The following is a 14930-nucleotide window of genomic DNA, read 5'->3' on the forward strand; positions in this document are numbered from 1 at the left end:
GCAATGAGCGTATTTAGACTATATATTCATTGTGTATTTAAAACTATTCATTGGGTATTTTGAACTATTCATTGAGTATTTTTACTATTCATTGGGTATTTAGATTATTCATTGGGTATTTTGAACTATTCATTGGGTATCTGGACTATTCATTGGGTATTTCGATTATTCGTTGGGTATTTAGACTATTCAGTGGGTATTTAAAGCTATTCATGGGGTATTTAGAAGTATTCATGTGGTATTTAGAGCTATTCATTGGGTATTTAGAGTAGTCCCTGGGTTGTCATTTAAAAACTTAATAGAATTCTAATTTGCAGTGGATGCACTGCGTGAAATCTAAGCGGTCGCTACATATATACATATGATATATGATACTATGCTTGTTCAGTAAATTAGGGAAATGGACCCATTTCATTTCGATCTTATAAATTATCTACATGTGTTCAAAGTGAGAGAGAACATGATAATCCATTTAAATCGTTCCAGTCAAATTTAAATAATTCCATTTCCTTTATTTTCCTCTCTTAATCTATGTTGCATATATATCTTGTTTGCAATGAGTTCTCTCACTCATGTGTTTAGATATTGCGTTTTCTTTACGTTTCTTTATATTTTTATATATATGTGTATGTGTGTATATATATATGTGTGTATGTATGTGCATATATGTATGTATATATGTATATGTGCATGTATGTGTGTATATATATATATTTTTGTATGTATGTATATGCATATGTGTATGTATGTGCGTGTATGCATGTTTACATGTGCATGTGTATTCATATGTTTATATTTGTGCATATGTGTATGTGTGTATGTATATGTATGTGTGTATATATGTATGTATGTATGTGTGTATGAATATGTTTATATATATGTGTATGTATGTGTGTATATGTGTGTATGTACTCATATATATGTATGTGCATATATGTATGTATATATATGTATATGTATATATATGTATATATATATATATAGTGTACTGTAAGTCCATTAATGTCAAGCTATGTTCCTATCTTTTCTGTATTAACGAAAAATGAACCGAATGAAATCTCTTCTGAAGAGGAAATAAAGAAAGTCAGTCAGTTAGTCATACATACATTGATACATACATACATACATACATACATACATACATACATACATACATACATACATACTGCATAGGTAAAAAGGTTTGTGCGTTTTGGTTAATATTGAGAGAGAGAGAGAGAGAGAGAGAGACTAATATCCCGTGTTCTTATATCTATACATGCTACTGGGAGCGCACCGCATAGTCATGTTGTCTGAAAAAGCTATCTATTTTTCTTTGATTCCTGCGATTATTTTTGTACATACATCCTTAGTTCTTATGCTTAACTAATATTCCGTTGCTTACGACATTCATATCTGTTTGATAACACATGAGGTTTCCCGCAGTGGCATGTTATAATTTTTATATTCTCCTCTCAAAATAATGTTTAATATCATAAGAAAGCGAGACTTATCACAAGACAAATCTTTCTTCTGTTTTGATAGTTATATGAACATCTATCGCTATATCAGCTTTTCAGGACTGACTTATCTAATATTTGGTACTGAATGGTTATTTCCAGCTATATTTTCTTATTTCGCTCTTTTTCAGAAGATGTTAGCCTTTGAGCTGGCGGAAATTACGTCACCGGCACGCGGAGAGCAGCAAACATTGGCAAGTGATTAGATGTTTTTTTCCCGTTATCATTGGTATCAGGGTGTTCACTAATATCAGAAGAAAACTGGCTGTTCCGGCCTTGAATCAGGTAGGGGTCGGACAATTTACATAGTATATATATATTGTCGAGATTATATCAGGCCCTCACAGATTGCTAATGAAAGCGATGGAAATAGTCACCGAAAGAACAGATTTATTCCTACCTAGAATGATTCTAACAGATGTGAAATCATGATGGAGCGAGAAGAGTTATAGCTTGTGACAAGTTAATAGCAGAAAACGCTTTCCAATACCTGATAACATCGAGAAAGTTGTACTTTTCTTTCCTCGACATGGCTAGTGGGAATAAATTAATGAAAGAAATCAGTGACCAATTCCTGCATTGTAAAATATGTCTGGAGTCCTATAAGGATCCCAAAACACTAGTGTGTCTACATACCTTCTGTAGTCATTGCCTACAACAGCACGTGGATTCGGATAGCAGCAGAAGTTCCCGCTTTATGATTTACAACAGATACATTACCTGTCCTCTCTGCCGAAGAAAGACCGAAATTCCTTCCGGTGGTATCAAACGTCTTCCAGATAATTTTCTTTTGTCTAGCCTGACAGATGCTGTCGACAGAAGACGACCCAGTAAAATCCCGCCTTGTGAAATTTGTATATCAGACAAGCGGCGTGGAAACGAGGCTTGTTCCAAGTGTCTTGACTGCGCCAAGCTGCTGTGTAAATCGTGTGTAGAATTACATTTAACAACTCGAGTCACTCAGAATCACAGCTTGATTGATATAGAAGGGGAGAAAGATATAGAGTGCAAGACTCATCCAGAGGAAATTGTTAGATTCTATTGCGAACCGTGTGATGAGTGTGTATGTGTCGTCTGCACATTTCAGGAACACAGGGACCATGAAATCTCTTCATTTAGTGATGGATTTTCGAAACACAAGAATACATTGGAGGCATTGCTCTCTCAGTGTAAAAATAGATTATCAGATGTGCAAGATTGCTTGTCTCTGATAAGAGACTGTGAAAGTGTTTTAAAGGACACACGAGAAAACATTCGGGATTTGGCTATCAATTATATTTCACAGGTGCGTTCGACTGAGAAGAGTCTAATTCAATACGTGGATGCTCATTTTGGTGGTGATGTTCTTAGTTTTCTACAAAATAAAGAATGGCTACAAGAAAACTTCGAGGGTTTGCAAAGTATTTGCAATCTCGGAGATATAATTATGAACGACAAGGGGATAGAAATTTTACTTTTGAAGAAAGAGTTACAGTCAAAATTATCTACACTTCTTGAACCATCCTTGCCTCCAATACCAGAAAATCTGGCACATAAAATTAAGTTTGTTCCAGGATCAGTAAAGCACGGATATCTAGCTGTCATGAATGGGAATATACACGAGCTAGAAACGGGTAACGAGAAGGGATCACAAGGAGACAAAAAACACTTGTATAAGATGATGGTCCCGACGCAGGAGATTGAAACACAAACGGAGTTTCCTCGTGATTCTGACTTGGTTATGGCGGAAACACAACTACTTGAATCACAACATATGAATGGAATAACCGAAAGTGGTAACAGTAAAACTGCACAAACTACCTACTTGCAACGAAGATCACTGTCAACCAGTGATGTCAGCGTCAACACGACAACCCTTGCATTGTTAGATAAAGGACTGCAAGTGTTTTCGGGTGCTGGAACTACTAGTTCTGGCATCTGTGTGAAATGCTGTGCTGAGCTTAAGAAGGAAGCAGACCTTAGTTCGATACCGGTTATTGATGGAGATCCGCCTAAAATTCAGGACATAATAATATTCGATTCTGGTGACAATAGTCGCAGACGACGGCGAAGTTTCATCCGGAGTAGACGTGTTCAAACAGACATGTCTTTGATCGACGACAGGAATGGGGATGAGACCTTACTGCGTGTGTCAAGTCATGACAGCTTGAGTTCGAGCAGAAGCCATAGCAGGAGCCCACTTCGTTCGGTTTCTGAACCCGTAGACGTAGCTGATGCTGCATGTGACCCAGTTGAATTTGAACCGATCCTCAAGAAACCTGAAATGTGCTCTAAAGCAACGTTAGCAAAGTATCCAATTCGATGTGTCAGGACGAATGATACAATGACAAATACAGACTCTATCCAGTTGGTTGACAGTGCCACAATAACATATCCACAGCTACGGGCGTTTGCGTCGCAGACAAATAGTTGTGTAACAGTAGAAAAAGGCATTGCCACAGATTATGCTGGGCAAAGAAACAAAGGAACTTCAACCCCACAAGTGACATATATCGATAATGAGACAACAATGCCCACATTAACATTTGAAAGTTTGGGGACATGGACAGATTTAATACAAACAACCGAGCGGTCTGTGATCACAGAATGTTGTGAAACTTATGACCGTGGGACAGACATGCCACAAAAGGTTTACTGTGAACAGGGCGTGATGGTTTTACCAGAAACCCGGACAGTGGATACCATCACACTGCCTATGGAGAAAGACATGCTCGCCAATTGTGCAGGCACAGACGCTGAAGTGACTCAGTCTGACATAGACAAAAAATCGAAGAAGGAGAAGGAGAAAGCCAAAAAGAAGGAGAAAGAGAAGGCCAAGAAGGAAAAGAAGAACAAAAAGGAAGCACTTAAGGTTACAAAAGTTGACGTTTCCACTGAAACTGAGGCAGTTAAACGATCCGATAAGGAAACTGGTACTATTCGAGCATTATTTAAGGACCAATGGACAGTCACCCCGCGACCGCAGATGATTAATACGGGTATTAGTCCGGCAAGGCCGGCCACGATGGAGGCGTCGGTCACAACCAACCCTGTAACTCAGATGGACCAGTCAACATACACAGAGTTCATACTGACGAAAGATAGTCAAACGGAGACTGTTATTGTTGTCGCAGATAATGAAACGCTGACGGAGAGAGTGAATTTCGAAGATGCGCAGACGTCTGTTGATATTACAATGGACACTAACGAGACTATGACGGAAGCTCAATGCTTCACAGAGACAGCCGTTGAAACAGACAACGATTTATTCACAATGCCATTACTCGGTTGCAAGTCTATTGCTGTAGGTCTGGATGGAACAGATACTTGCCAGATCTACGCCAACATGCCTCTTCGGGAACTGGTCAACAACGATACACTCTCTATATTCGGGTCACCTTTTATCATGTCAGACAAAATATTTACGGATAGGGCGACGTCGCCATCCCCACCGGAAACTAAAGATTGTGGAACAATGGCCCATGGTTTAACAAAAGAAAGGAACTTAATGGATCGTAACACTCAAACGTCTTTGGTTGCGATGTACGATAAATGTATAGCAACGTCTGGTGAATTTGAAGAAGATACCGAATATAAAGGCCCTGTCTACACAGAAGCAGCAACAATGACAGACACTCAGCCATATATTGGATTATTAAGTGAAATGGACGTTGACGAAATATTTCTTGTCCCTGAAATAGCTCTAGACTTCTCCAACTATTCTGCATATGGAGCATTGAGAACTTTCGAGGAAAACTTTGTTGAGGAAATGATGACTGTGTGTGAGGCGGGAACGCAGACGTTAGTATCGTCTGCACTGATTGATATTGACTCACTGCTTGTTCAAGATCTTGAAGAAGGACTTGTACTGTGTAAACCTAGGGAGGGTAACTTGGTTGACGTGGCTGTGAATACGGTGCCAAAGTTAACTTTCGAGAAAGAAACATCAACCCCAATCAGACATATGTTCTCAACCAGCACAATGACTATGCATTTTCCTAAAACGGATAAATCTACCAACACTGGCCATATGAAAGCTTATGCGGAGGCTATGTTTGGTGAGAAACAAAACTCAGCAAAGTCACCAAGAACAAGTCGCGCCCCTTTATGTAATCGGCCTGAAATGAAGGATATGGCAGTTGTTACTGATTCGTCTTTATTGGACGAAAAAATGCTTGCCTGTATAAACAAACTGAAGAATGTATCAGAAAGACTTCATAGTCCAACTTCCAAATCTCTACCAGAGCCTCTGCCATGGAACAAAAACGTTGACACAGAGCCTGGCAGAAGTTCCGAGTCTACCATTAACAAAACAACCGAAGAAGAGCGTCGTAAAAATGTCATGGAACTTCTGCAGCAAACCAGTGCCCTTCTTAAGCAAAAAGATGGCACGTCTGAAGGCGGCTCAGGTCGAAAGGCACAACCGATAACAACACTGAAAGGAAAAGGCGCTATCAGTCCCAACGAACACGAGAGTCTTAAATCCAAGGTCGGAAATCAGGCAAATAACGAGAGTCGTCTACCTCATTCTAGGCATTCTTCTGCTCCAGGTCGCATTGCAACTGTACCAGCTCAGATGATGAGGAAATCGGGACAGCAGTCACCTAAGGTCCAGAGTAAAATCCCAGTGAGCAATAAGTCACCACCATCACCGGAATCACCAGAATTCTACTCAACTGTGCCAAAAACAAGACATCATAAACGTCCACTGCCTGCAATTACCGAAACAAGGACCCCATCTTCTTGTTCAGACTCCTCAAATTCGTCATTTGTTTCAGCAAAGTCTGCAAACTCTAACTCGTCCTCCGATAAAGCGATGGACTTCAGTTCCCTCAAAATAAAGGTTCCACCTGCACGGCAAAGCAATCAAGGAGGAAAATCACCACCTGCAATTTTAACAACTGTAGAGGTTATTCCTACCATAGATGTTGTACCAGACACGCCAGATCGTGAACGAAAATCAAGTTCTTCGTCTGAACAGCTTGAAACTGCCGAACCACAACAAAAGAAGGGTTTCATCGAAAAGTTGTTTTCGAAGAAAAAGAAACCTCAGGAATCGAGACCTAGGTCTCCGAGCAAATCACCAAAACCGGCCAGAAAGGCCCAATCTCCAGACGACTCTCCAAAGGAGGCTAAGAAAACTGAAAAGCCAAAACCGTTTGTATATATGCGGTCTAGGATCTTCTCTATTCAACAGGACAACGAGGACCAATTCAAGAAACAGACCGTCAGCAAGTACTGCCTGCCTCAACCATCACAAGACCCTCCATTGGAGTTCGCCACAAGTTATCTCAAGAAATGAAAACTTGGTGTAAAGGACCAAATTCATTAAAGGGTTTTCGATTTGTGTAGAATGCATGAAGAAATATGTGTCACTAGGTGAAAAGTATAAGATATAGATTATGTATCATTCATTATCCAGTGTTTGAAATTTTAGTGAAGAATTCAGTGTTCGAGAAGAATGATCGAATAGATAAAACTGTTCAACTGTATTCAGTCTAGCCTCATTTGCATATCATGTAAAGTCTGGAACTAATTATACGAATACAGGGAAATCAGGACCTAAGAATCTATGTAAGATAGGCAAATCTGAACCTAATCATAGTTGTAGCACAGACAAATCAGGATCTATTCATCCATATAATACAGGCAAATCAAAACCTAATCATTTATGTATCATAGGCCAATCTGGGCCTAGCCACCCATGTAATACGGGAAATCAAGACCTAATCATTTATGTATCATAGGCCAATCTGGGCCTAGCCATCCATGTAATATGGGCAACATCAAAACCTTGTCATATATGCATCATAGGCCAATCTGGGCCTAGTAATCTTTGTAAAATTGTAAATCTATGTGCAAGCAGGCTAATTTTACTATCTTGAAACCTTCGCCAGGAAAGGTTATTAACAAATTTCAAACCCGTAAATGGTATATACACCAATAAATGAAATAAGGAAAATGTAAAACAGTTGTGAAATCTGTAAATACTATAAGTTTGCTATATTTGTGGTTCTTACATTGATGGGGATTTATGAAAATTACCGGGTAAAAAACATCAGTACTGTATTAGATCGTATTATTCGTCTATTTTTGTGTCCATACTCCCAGGTAAAATTTAAATTGTTGATGAGGCGCTTGATAAAGATGTTTATCTATTTGATTTGTTTATTCAAAATCATCACATTAGCAGTGGCGGCTAGAGGAGACGGATGAGAGGGGCAATATCCCCTGGGCGCAATGCTAAAGTGGTAACTTCGGGAGTTTTTTTTAACCTGAAATTTTCATAGTATTTCACCTTAAACTTAGTTTAACGTGGGCAATACTTCATAAATCATATTTTTGTGGTGGGTGGGTCGTTCGTTGTAACTGACTTCTCTGTAGCAAAGTACAGGTTCCACCTAAGAATACTGCCCCCCCCCCTCCGCACCACCACTGCTTATTACACAAGCAATATTGGCACTATACTATTGAAATAATGAAGATTTCAAGAACTTTTTTCAAACGAGAGGGGAAAGTATAAATACAGTTAACAATATGCATTATTGATAAGAAATAAGATACGTTCTGTGATTTAGCGACTTCAAATTTTTTATTGTGCAAATTGACGTGTTTAACCACCAAGAATAACACTATTACGATGCCACAAATATTTGGTCAATTCAGTTGGTAGATTTGTTTATTGAAAAGTTCTTCAGTAGTTTACATGTTTCAGAATAATAGATATCATTTTGTTATTGTTTGATGATAATTTCCTTATTTCATATCCAAAATGACACTTTTGGATTGAATCTCAATAAACGTACCAATAATAATAATAATAATAATAATAATAAATCAACAGGTAATCTCACTCAGACGAGACTGAAACTATTCGACTCGATTTAAAAATAATATTTTCGAATGAGTATTAATTTAAGATTGCGAAATAATTGTTTTCTTGACCAAACGGCAGAACAGTGAAGTGAAATGTCTCTCATCAAACATTCTTGTAATTCGGTCATTATGCCTTTGTCGTACATTACGTCATGACGTGATATTTGGAGACATGAGGTGTTATTACGAATGTTCAAACTGCTCCCTAGGTGGCACTAACACTTTTGTTGAAACGCTACTGCCACAAGTTGATATTTGCAACTTTCTAGCATAAACTTTTTAATTGTTGCTTAATTTCCAAAGGCAGAAAATATAAGAAAATTTAGAAATTGTTAGTCATGAGTCAATAACTCTGCCACTGTTTTTTTTCTTCACTTTTCATCATTTTTTCCCTCTACAATTTAAAGTAGAAATAAATAAAACGATAAATCAGAACGAGGTTTACTCCGGGGTCATGTAGTGTGCTGGCAATGGCAATGTTCACCTACGTCAATGGAGAGCAGTTTGAATCGTGTTAGAAATAAGTTATGATATTTATGATATAGATGTTTTAATTAATAAGACAGTAGTCATGCCATGTATTCTAGTTTTTGACTGAATTCGATACAAAATTTGCTTCGTTTACAACCTTAATATCTATCTTCTCAGCATGGACTCGTAAACTGTGTGTGTGAACTTGGAAACATCAAGATGTGCCTGCATGCTATTTAATTTGCTCAAAGATAATTCGTTATCAAGGATAAAAGAGATGCAAATGATTCTTTGGCCGAGCTGTATGGAGCTTAGCACGGGATTCACCATGCACAGACTATTTGTGTAAAGGCCTATCCTACGTGCCTGTGGCTAATACCAAATCCAGATAATGTCTGCATGGTCTCGATATTTTTGTGCTAATATATGTATATAAGAACAATACAGGTTTTGCAAAATTTGTATTGTTTTCATTGTATGTTTGAATAGTCTTTAGTAGTTAAAAAGATGTAGTAGAATATATACTGGGAATGATATAATATAGTGAGTATTTTGAATACTGTCTGCATAATACGAGTACTTTGAATACTGTATGAACAATACGAGTATTTTGAATAATGCATGGACAAGACATGTTGGTACTTTGAATACTGTATAGACAATACAAGTGAGTACTTTGAATACTGTATGAACAATATGAGTATTTTTAATAATTTATGGACAATACAAGTTGATACTTTGAATACTGTACAGACCAGTACAAGTGAGTACTTTGAATACTGATTGGTCAACAGGAGTATTTTGAATACTGTATGGACAATACAAGTTGTTACTTTGAATACTATATGGACAGTACACGAGATTACTTTGAATCATGTATAGACAATACAAATGAGTACTTTGAATAATGTCAGGGATTACAAGTGAGTACTGTTGGAATACTGTATGGACAATACAAGTGAGTACTTTCAATAATGCATAGACAATACAAATGAGTACTTTGAATACTGTATATATAATACAGGTGAGTACTTTAATTACTGTATGGACAGTACAAGTTTTTTTCCGGGTTCGCTCACTTGAAATTTGATGGTAATATTTTATTTCAAAGTTCAAAAACTGGATATAAACTGGATGCATCATTATGACGAATTTTTTTAATGAAAGACTATTTCAAACTTGTGACTAAGCTTATCCATTTACTTTCACCAATACATTGTTTGGTACGGTATCGCTCACGTCATAAGTCACGGTGTATTTGTCTTCTGCTGCTCAGGCTTGGAAAGTGAATTGTTACCTAAATTCTGGAATCATCTGTATTTGTGTGTGTGTTTGCCGTATACATCGGTATATAAAAGTCACCGAATTGACTGAATTGCAACAGTATATTTTTATATGCCGTCGTCTAGAGCGCAGACATGTGATGGTATAAATTATACGTAATTGTAGGTAGAACAAGTAACATATATTACATTATGGGTGTGGGTTGAGGAGGGCGGATCTATGTCTACTGTGTTTACCGCTGACTGCGTGTAATACTCAAGTACCTGCTGCACATCACTGCTGTTGCTAATCCTTGTAAGAATTTAACATGAGCGCAGTGTACACTGTTGACTGTATTAATGATCTGTGAAACTATAATCTAAAAAGTCTTGACATATGGTTTCTGACATGAGCTGCATTTTATGGCATCTGCTGGAAAGGAGTCCTGGTACATAATTTATATATTTTTCCCCTTGTGATTTTTTATATTCAGATTCACTCCTCTATTTTCGACACCAAGACATGATTTCAACTCTTTGTTACTATGTCAGTATTTGATGGTTGGAGGGTTTTCTGGACAGACCATTAATATGTCAGTCTAGGAATGCAAGAAATGTCAGCTCTAATAATCGATGCTCTTGAGAAGTAAATATTTATTGCCTGACAAACGAATTGGCAAACCAGTTTGTAAAATGTATGTATTAGAAAATGGTTTGAACCTGTCTAGGAGATCATAACAATCCAAACTTCGGAGTAATGGTTACTTTCTACTCTTAGCCAATCAAAATGTCTCTTCAGTGTATTTGGGAACACTGTTTACCATTTTGGTCAATAAAATGTTGTTTGTTTTCACAAGCATCAACCTAAAGACTTGAAGTAGATTATCGATCTTACGACAAGTTATCGTACCTTGCTTATCCAAACGGGATTAACCATGCGCATATATGACTGAATTTTAAAATGATCGATTGTTAGGCCTATCAGACTTCCAAAAAGTGTTAAGGAGACACAGGGAACAGACTGATTCACCCAATGTTAGTCATTTTATTTCTTTTCGTGCTCTTAACCATGACCGCAACTACAAAAAAATCTTTTTCAAGTCAAGAACCATGCTTATTCTTCTTCCCCTTGATTAACCCCAAAACTGCTTTCGTCGTCTTAGCTTCCATCTTCTCAGCAGGATATAACCAATAATGTGTTAAAAGTGCCGTTAAAACCCACAAAAACCAAGAAAACAAAACGAAATGTTTTTTCCGTCTTCATGGCTTGGAGAGTCTTATGATAAAATACGAACTTTATTCATTCTTTGTTACATAAGGTAAATTTCACAATTCTTTTGGATAACTTTGGTGGAATGACAGTCGCTATACACAGAACCTACCTATGTTGTCATGTAAGGGTTAAGCTGTTACGTCAGTTTGAAGTCGTATATGCAATTGCCAATGAATGTATATATCTCATTTAAGGAGTGTGCTCATTATTATTATTATTGTTATTATTATAGTATTGTATATCTGAGTATATAACTGAACATAGAATAAGACTGTGATATACCATGTACCTCTTTGCATATATTTAATTGTATTGGATTTATAGTGTTTATTTACAATGTGAAAAAATACGGTATTGCTTGGTGAATGGCGCCTCATTATCTTTGCATAGTTTTAAGTCTCGTTTATGCTTAAATACTTTTTGAATTGCTTCTCATAACAGCATGCATATGACCTCTGTAAAACAAAAATACACCTCGTACAAGGAACAATATGGATCGTGATTCACTAACAGGAAATTCTTTTCAGCTAGAAACGGTTTTAATCCAGAAGGCAAGAGTTGGTTGTAATAAATGTTTACCGACTTCGCTGTGCATTTTGTTTGAACACTTTTAGTCAATGAAATAACGTTGCTAATTTGCATTTCCAATTTCTGACTGTAAATAACTAATCATAGTACAAATAACTCGATGCAAAATCGAGTTGTGTAAGCCTTCGAACATTGGGGAGAGGTTCATTTCATTCGGTATTTTATAAACAAGATAAACAAGATTTTATTTCTAAATGGATCGAATGGAATGATATTATTAATACAAATCTGGGATATATATATATATATATATATATATATATATATATATATATATATATATATATATATATATATATATATATATATATAGAAACATTATAAAAGATCATCTATTTTACGTGGTATTTAGGTTTTATTACAATATTAACTACGACCAAACTCATTTTAGAAGTGATGGAAAATATATATATATATATATATATATATATATATATATATATATATATATATATATATATATATATATATATATATATATATATATATATATCCCATCGATATGTGAATACGATCTGTGAGGCCATTCACCTCGAACGTGGCATCTCCGTATTTTTTCGTAATTATTAGAATATTATTACTGTATTTTCGCGTGATAAGCCGCATCATACATTTGGCCAGTATTGTTGCATAAATACAGTACATGCCTGCACGTTCGGTTTACATAGATCTGGGTCCAATTTTTTGGGTTATTTTAATGACTTGCCATTTAAATATTAGCGCACTTAGTTTTTTTAAATAAAGGGTTTTGGTTGTTGATGGCTCTAGTAGGATCTGAGTCTCTAAAACTGAGTGAGTTTTCAAAGTTTTAATACAAGATAATTTTGATTGGTGATAAAACAAATCATCATCTGATATGATTCGTATAAATGGATAATTGCTTCCTTACTTGAAATGTTTTATTTTCTATATTTTTTAAAATCAAAATAAAGGCACATCATCTTTTTTTTCTGGCAATTGCCGTAGAATATCTGTCAATGAAGGAATTTGTTGGCTTGAGCTTTATTTCTGACTCAATATGTCCTCAGCAATGTTCCAAGCTTTATTTTTGCATTCTGGCACCGGCTTAAATGTGAATAATCACGGTATTGTATTCTTGTTTCGATGTAAACGGTCAAGGGAAGTTTCTCTTGACAACTTCATCCGGAGATTCCAATGGAATGTAAATAAATATAGATATATGAATAACAAATACATATTATTTATGCAATAATGTCTCGTTTTGTCTTTAATACTAATTTTGTGAGTGGGTCACAATTGTACACACATGACTTTACAATATGTTGAATAGTATGGTTAATATATTAGATCATTTCAGCATGGACACCATAGATATTGAGATATTCATCATAACTAACAACGGCGGTAACAGCCGTAACAATAGAAACAGTAGTTGTAACAGTGGAAGTGGTGTTGGTGTTGGCTAAGGTGTGGTGGCGGAGGAGGTGGAAGTAGTAGAAGTAATTGTAGTTCTAGTAAAAGGGATAGTAGTAACATCAGTACTTGTTGGTGTGGAGGTGGTGGTGGTATTAAAGCTTGTAGTAGAAGAATTCATATTCTGTATCATTGTTAAAGCCTCGCTTATTCCTAATATTCTGTACCATTGTGATAGCCTGTATGTATGCATGTATGTATGTATGTATGTATGTATGTATGTATGTGTGTGTGTGTGTGTGTGTGTGTGTGTGTGCGTGCGTGCGTGCGTGCATGTATGTATGTATGCATATATTTGTTCTTTCCTCTGTCTTTCTGTTTATCGATTTCATTCGTACGGAGTCAATCATTATATTAAGTACAAAGAGGTTTCTAGTAGGTTAAAATAGCAGAACGTTTTAATAAAATTGGCAGAGAGTATGGTTCAGGACAAGACCCCTCAGTGGACGGAGTCACAGAGGCTAGATCGATTGGTAGACGGAGTATCATGGGCGAGACCCATTAGAGGACATAGTTGAAGGGGTGAGACTCATTAGTAGACATAGTCGCAGAGTTAGACCCCTTGGTGGACAGTCGCAGCGGCGAGACCCCTTCGTGGATGGAGTCGCAGGAGCGAGACGCTTTAGAGGACGTTGTCGCAGGGGCGAGACCCATAGTAGCGAAAGTGATTTATAGTTACCATCGTAGTTTTGAGGTCTCTCAGAAAGATGAAATGATGAATTCCAAAACTCATCCTTTGACTAGAGGTATGGGTTTAAATAGCTTGTAAATAAAATCGCGCAAAAATGAAATATGAACGCGCGATCGCAGCGAAATATCAGCTACGGGATACATGCTCCCAGCATTGTTTTCGAAAACGATAGGGTTAACAGGGATGGAATAAGACTAACTGAGTATTTATTCAACAGAAATAGAAATCTTTTTTTTATTTTAAAAAAACAATAACATTTGTATCGGCATGAAACGGTAAGCGTAACATCCCATTCTCGTTCAGTTACACGAACTTGCGCCCGATTCTAAACTCACATATGCCAACAACGCTGAATTTATGGAATACTTGGCCACTCCTTCATCATAAGTAGCCCTTAGTATGAATTTTGACAGTTATTGCTTTTCCCTGCTGAGTTTGTAAGAGATAATATATGGAAGTTTCCTCTCTATCCAAGAGTGTATCACCATTTTTGTAGATAAAAGCCAGTGTAACTGTGCATATGGGAACCATCTTTCCAGAAATGCCACACCGTATGATATCTGCTATAAGCAAAACACCATTCATAAAGAAGCATTATTTAAGTGCATGCAGAACATTACCTGAAATATTTGTAAGGCAGATCTGTAACTCCGTCCTCACCCACACACCGCCAGTCCTAATTTCATCAGATCTTTGCCACCCTGTCCTCATCCACAGACAACCAGTCCTAATTTCATCAGACCTTCGCCACCTTACCCTCACCCACACGCCACTAATCCTAATCTCATCAAACCTTTGCCACCCTGTCCTCATCCAAACACCACCAGCCCTAATCTCATCAGACCTTTGCCACCCTG

At 36.9% G+C, this 14930-nt stretch overlaps 2 protein-coding genes across 4 annotated transcripts in view; one reads left to right on the forward strand and one right to left on the reverse strand.

Moving 5' to 3' along the window:
- LOC149793596 (uncharacterized) overlaps window positions 1-2347 on the reverse strand; it is a 48832-nt gene extending 46485 nt beyond the window's left edge. Inside the window, exon 1 of the mRNA XM_089967560.1 lies at window positions 2220-2347. The gene's annotated coding sequence lies outside the window, so the exon portion shown is untranslated. The remainder of the gene's footprint in view (window positions 1-2219) is intronic.
- Window positions 1-13161, forward strand: part of LOC149793595 (uncharacterized) — a 74361-nt gene extending 61200 nt beyond the window's left edge. For all 3 annotated transcript variants that reach the window (XM_089967556.1, XM_089967558.1, XM_089967559.1), the window contains one exon: window positions 1631-13161. In XM_089967556.1, the coding sequence (XP_089823682.1) occupies window positions 2029-6780 (4752 nt within the window). In that variant the 5' untranslated portion in view covers window positions 1631-2028 and the 3' untranslated portion in view covers window positions 6781-13161. The remainder of the gene's footprint in view (window positions 1-1630) is intronic.
- The last annotated feature ends 1769 nt before the right edge of the window (window positions 13162-14930 follow it).

This window comes from Sinohyriopsis cumingii, chromosome 8, assembly GCF_028554795.1.
Source record: "Sinohyriopsis cumingii isolate HCF-2022 chromosome 8, ASM2855479v2, whole genome shotgun sequence".
NCBI lineage: Eukaryota > Metazoa > Mollusca > Bivalvia > Unionida > Unionidae > Sinohyriopsis > Sinohyriopsis cumingii.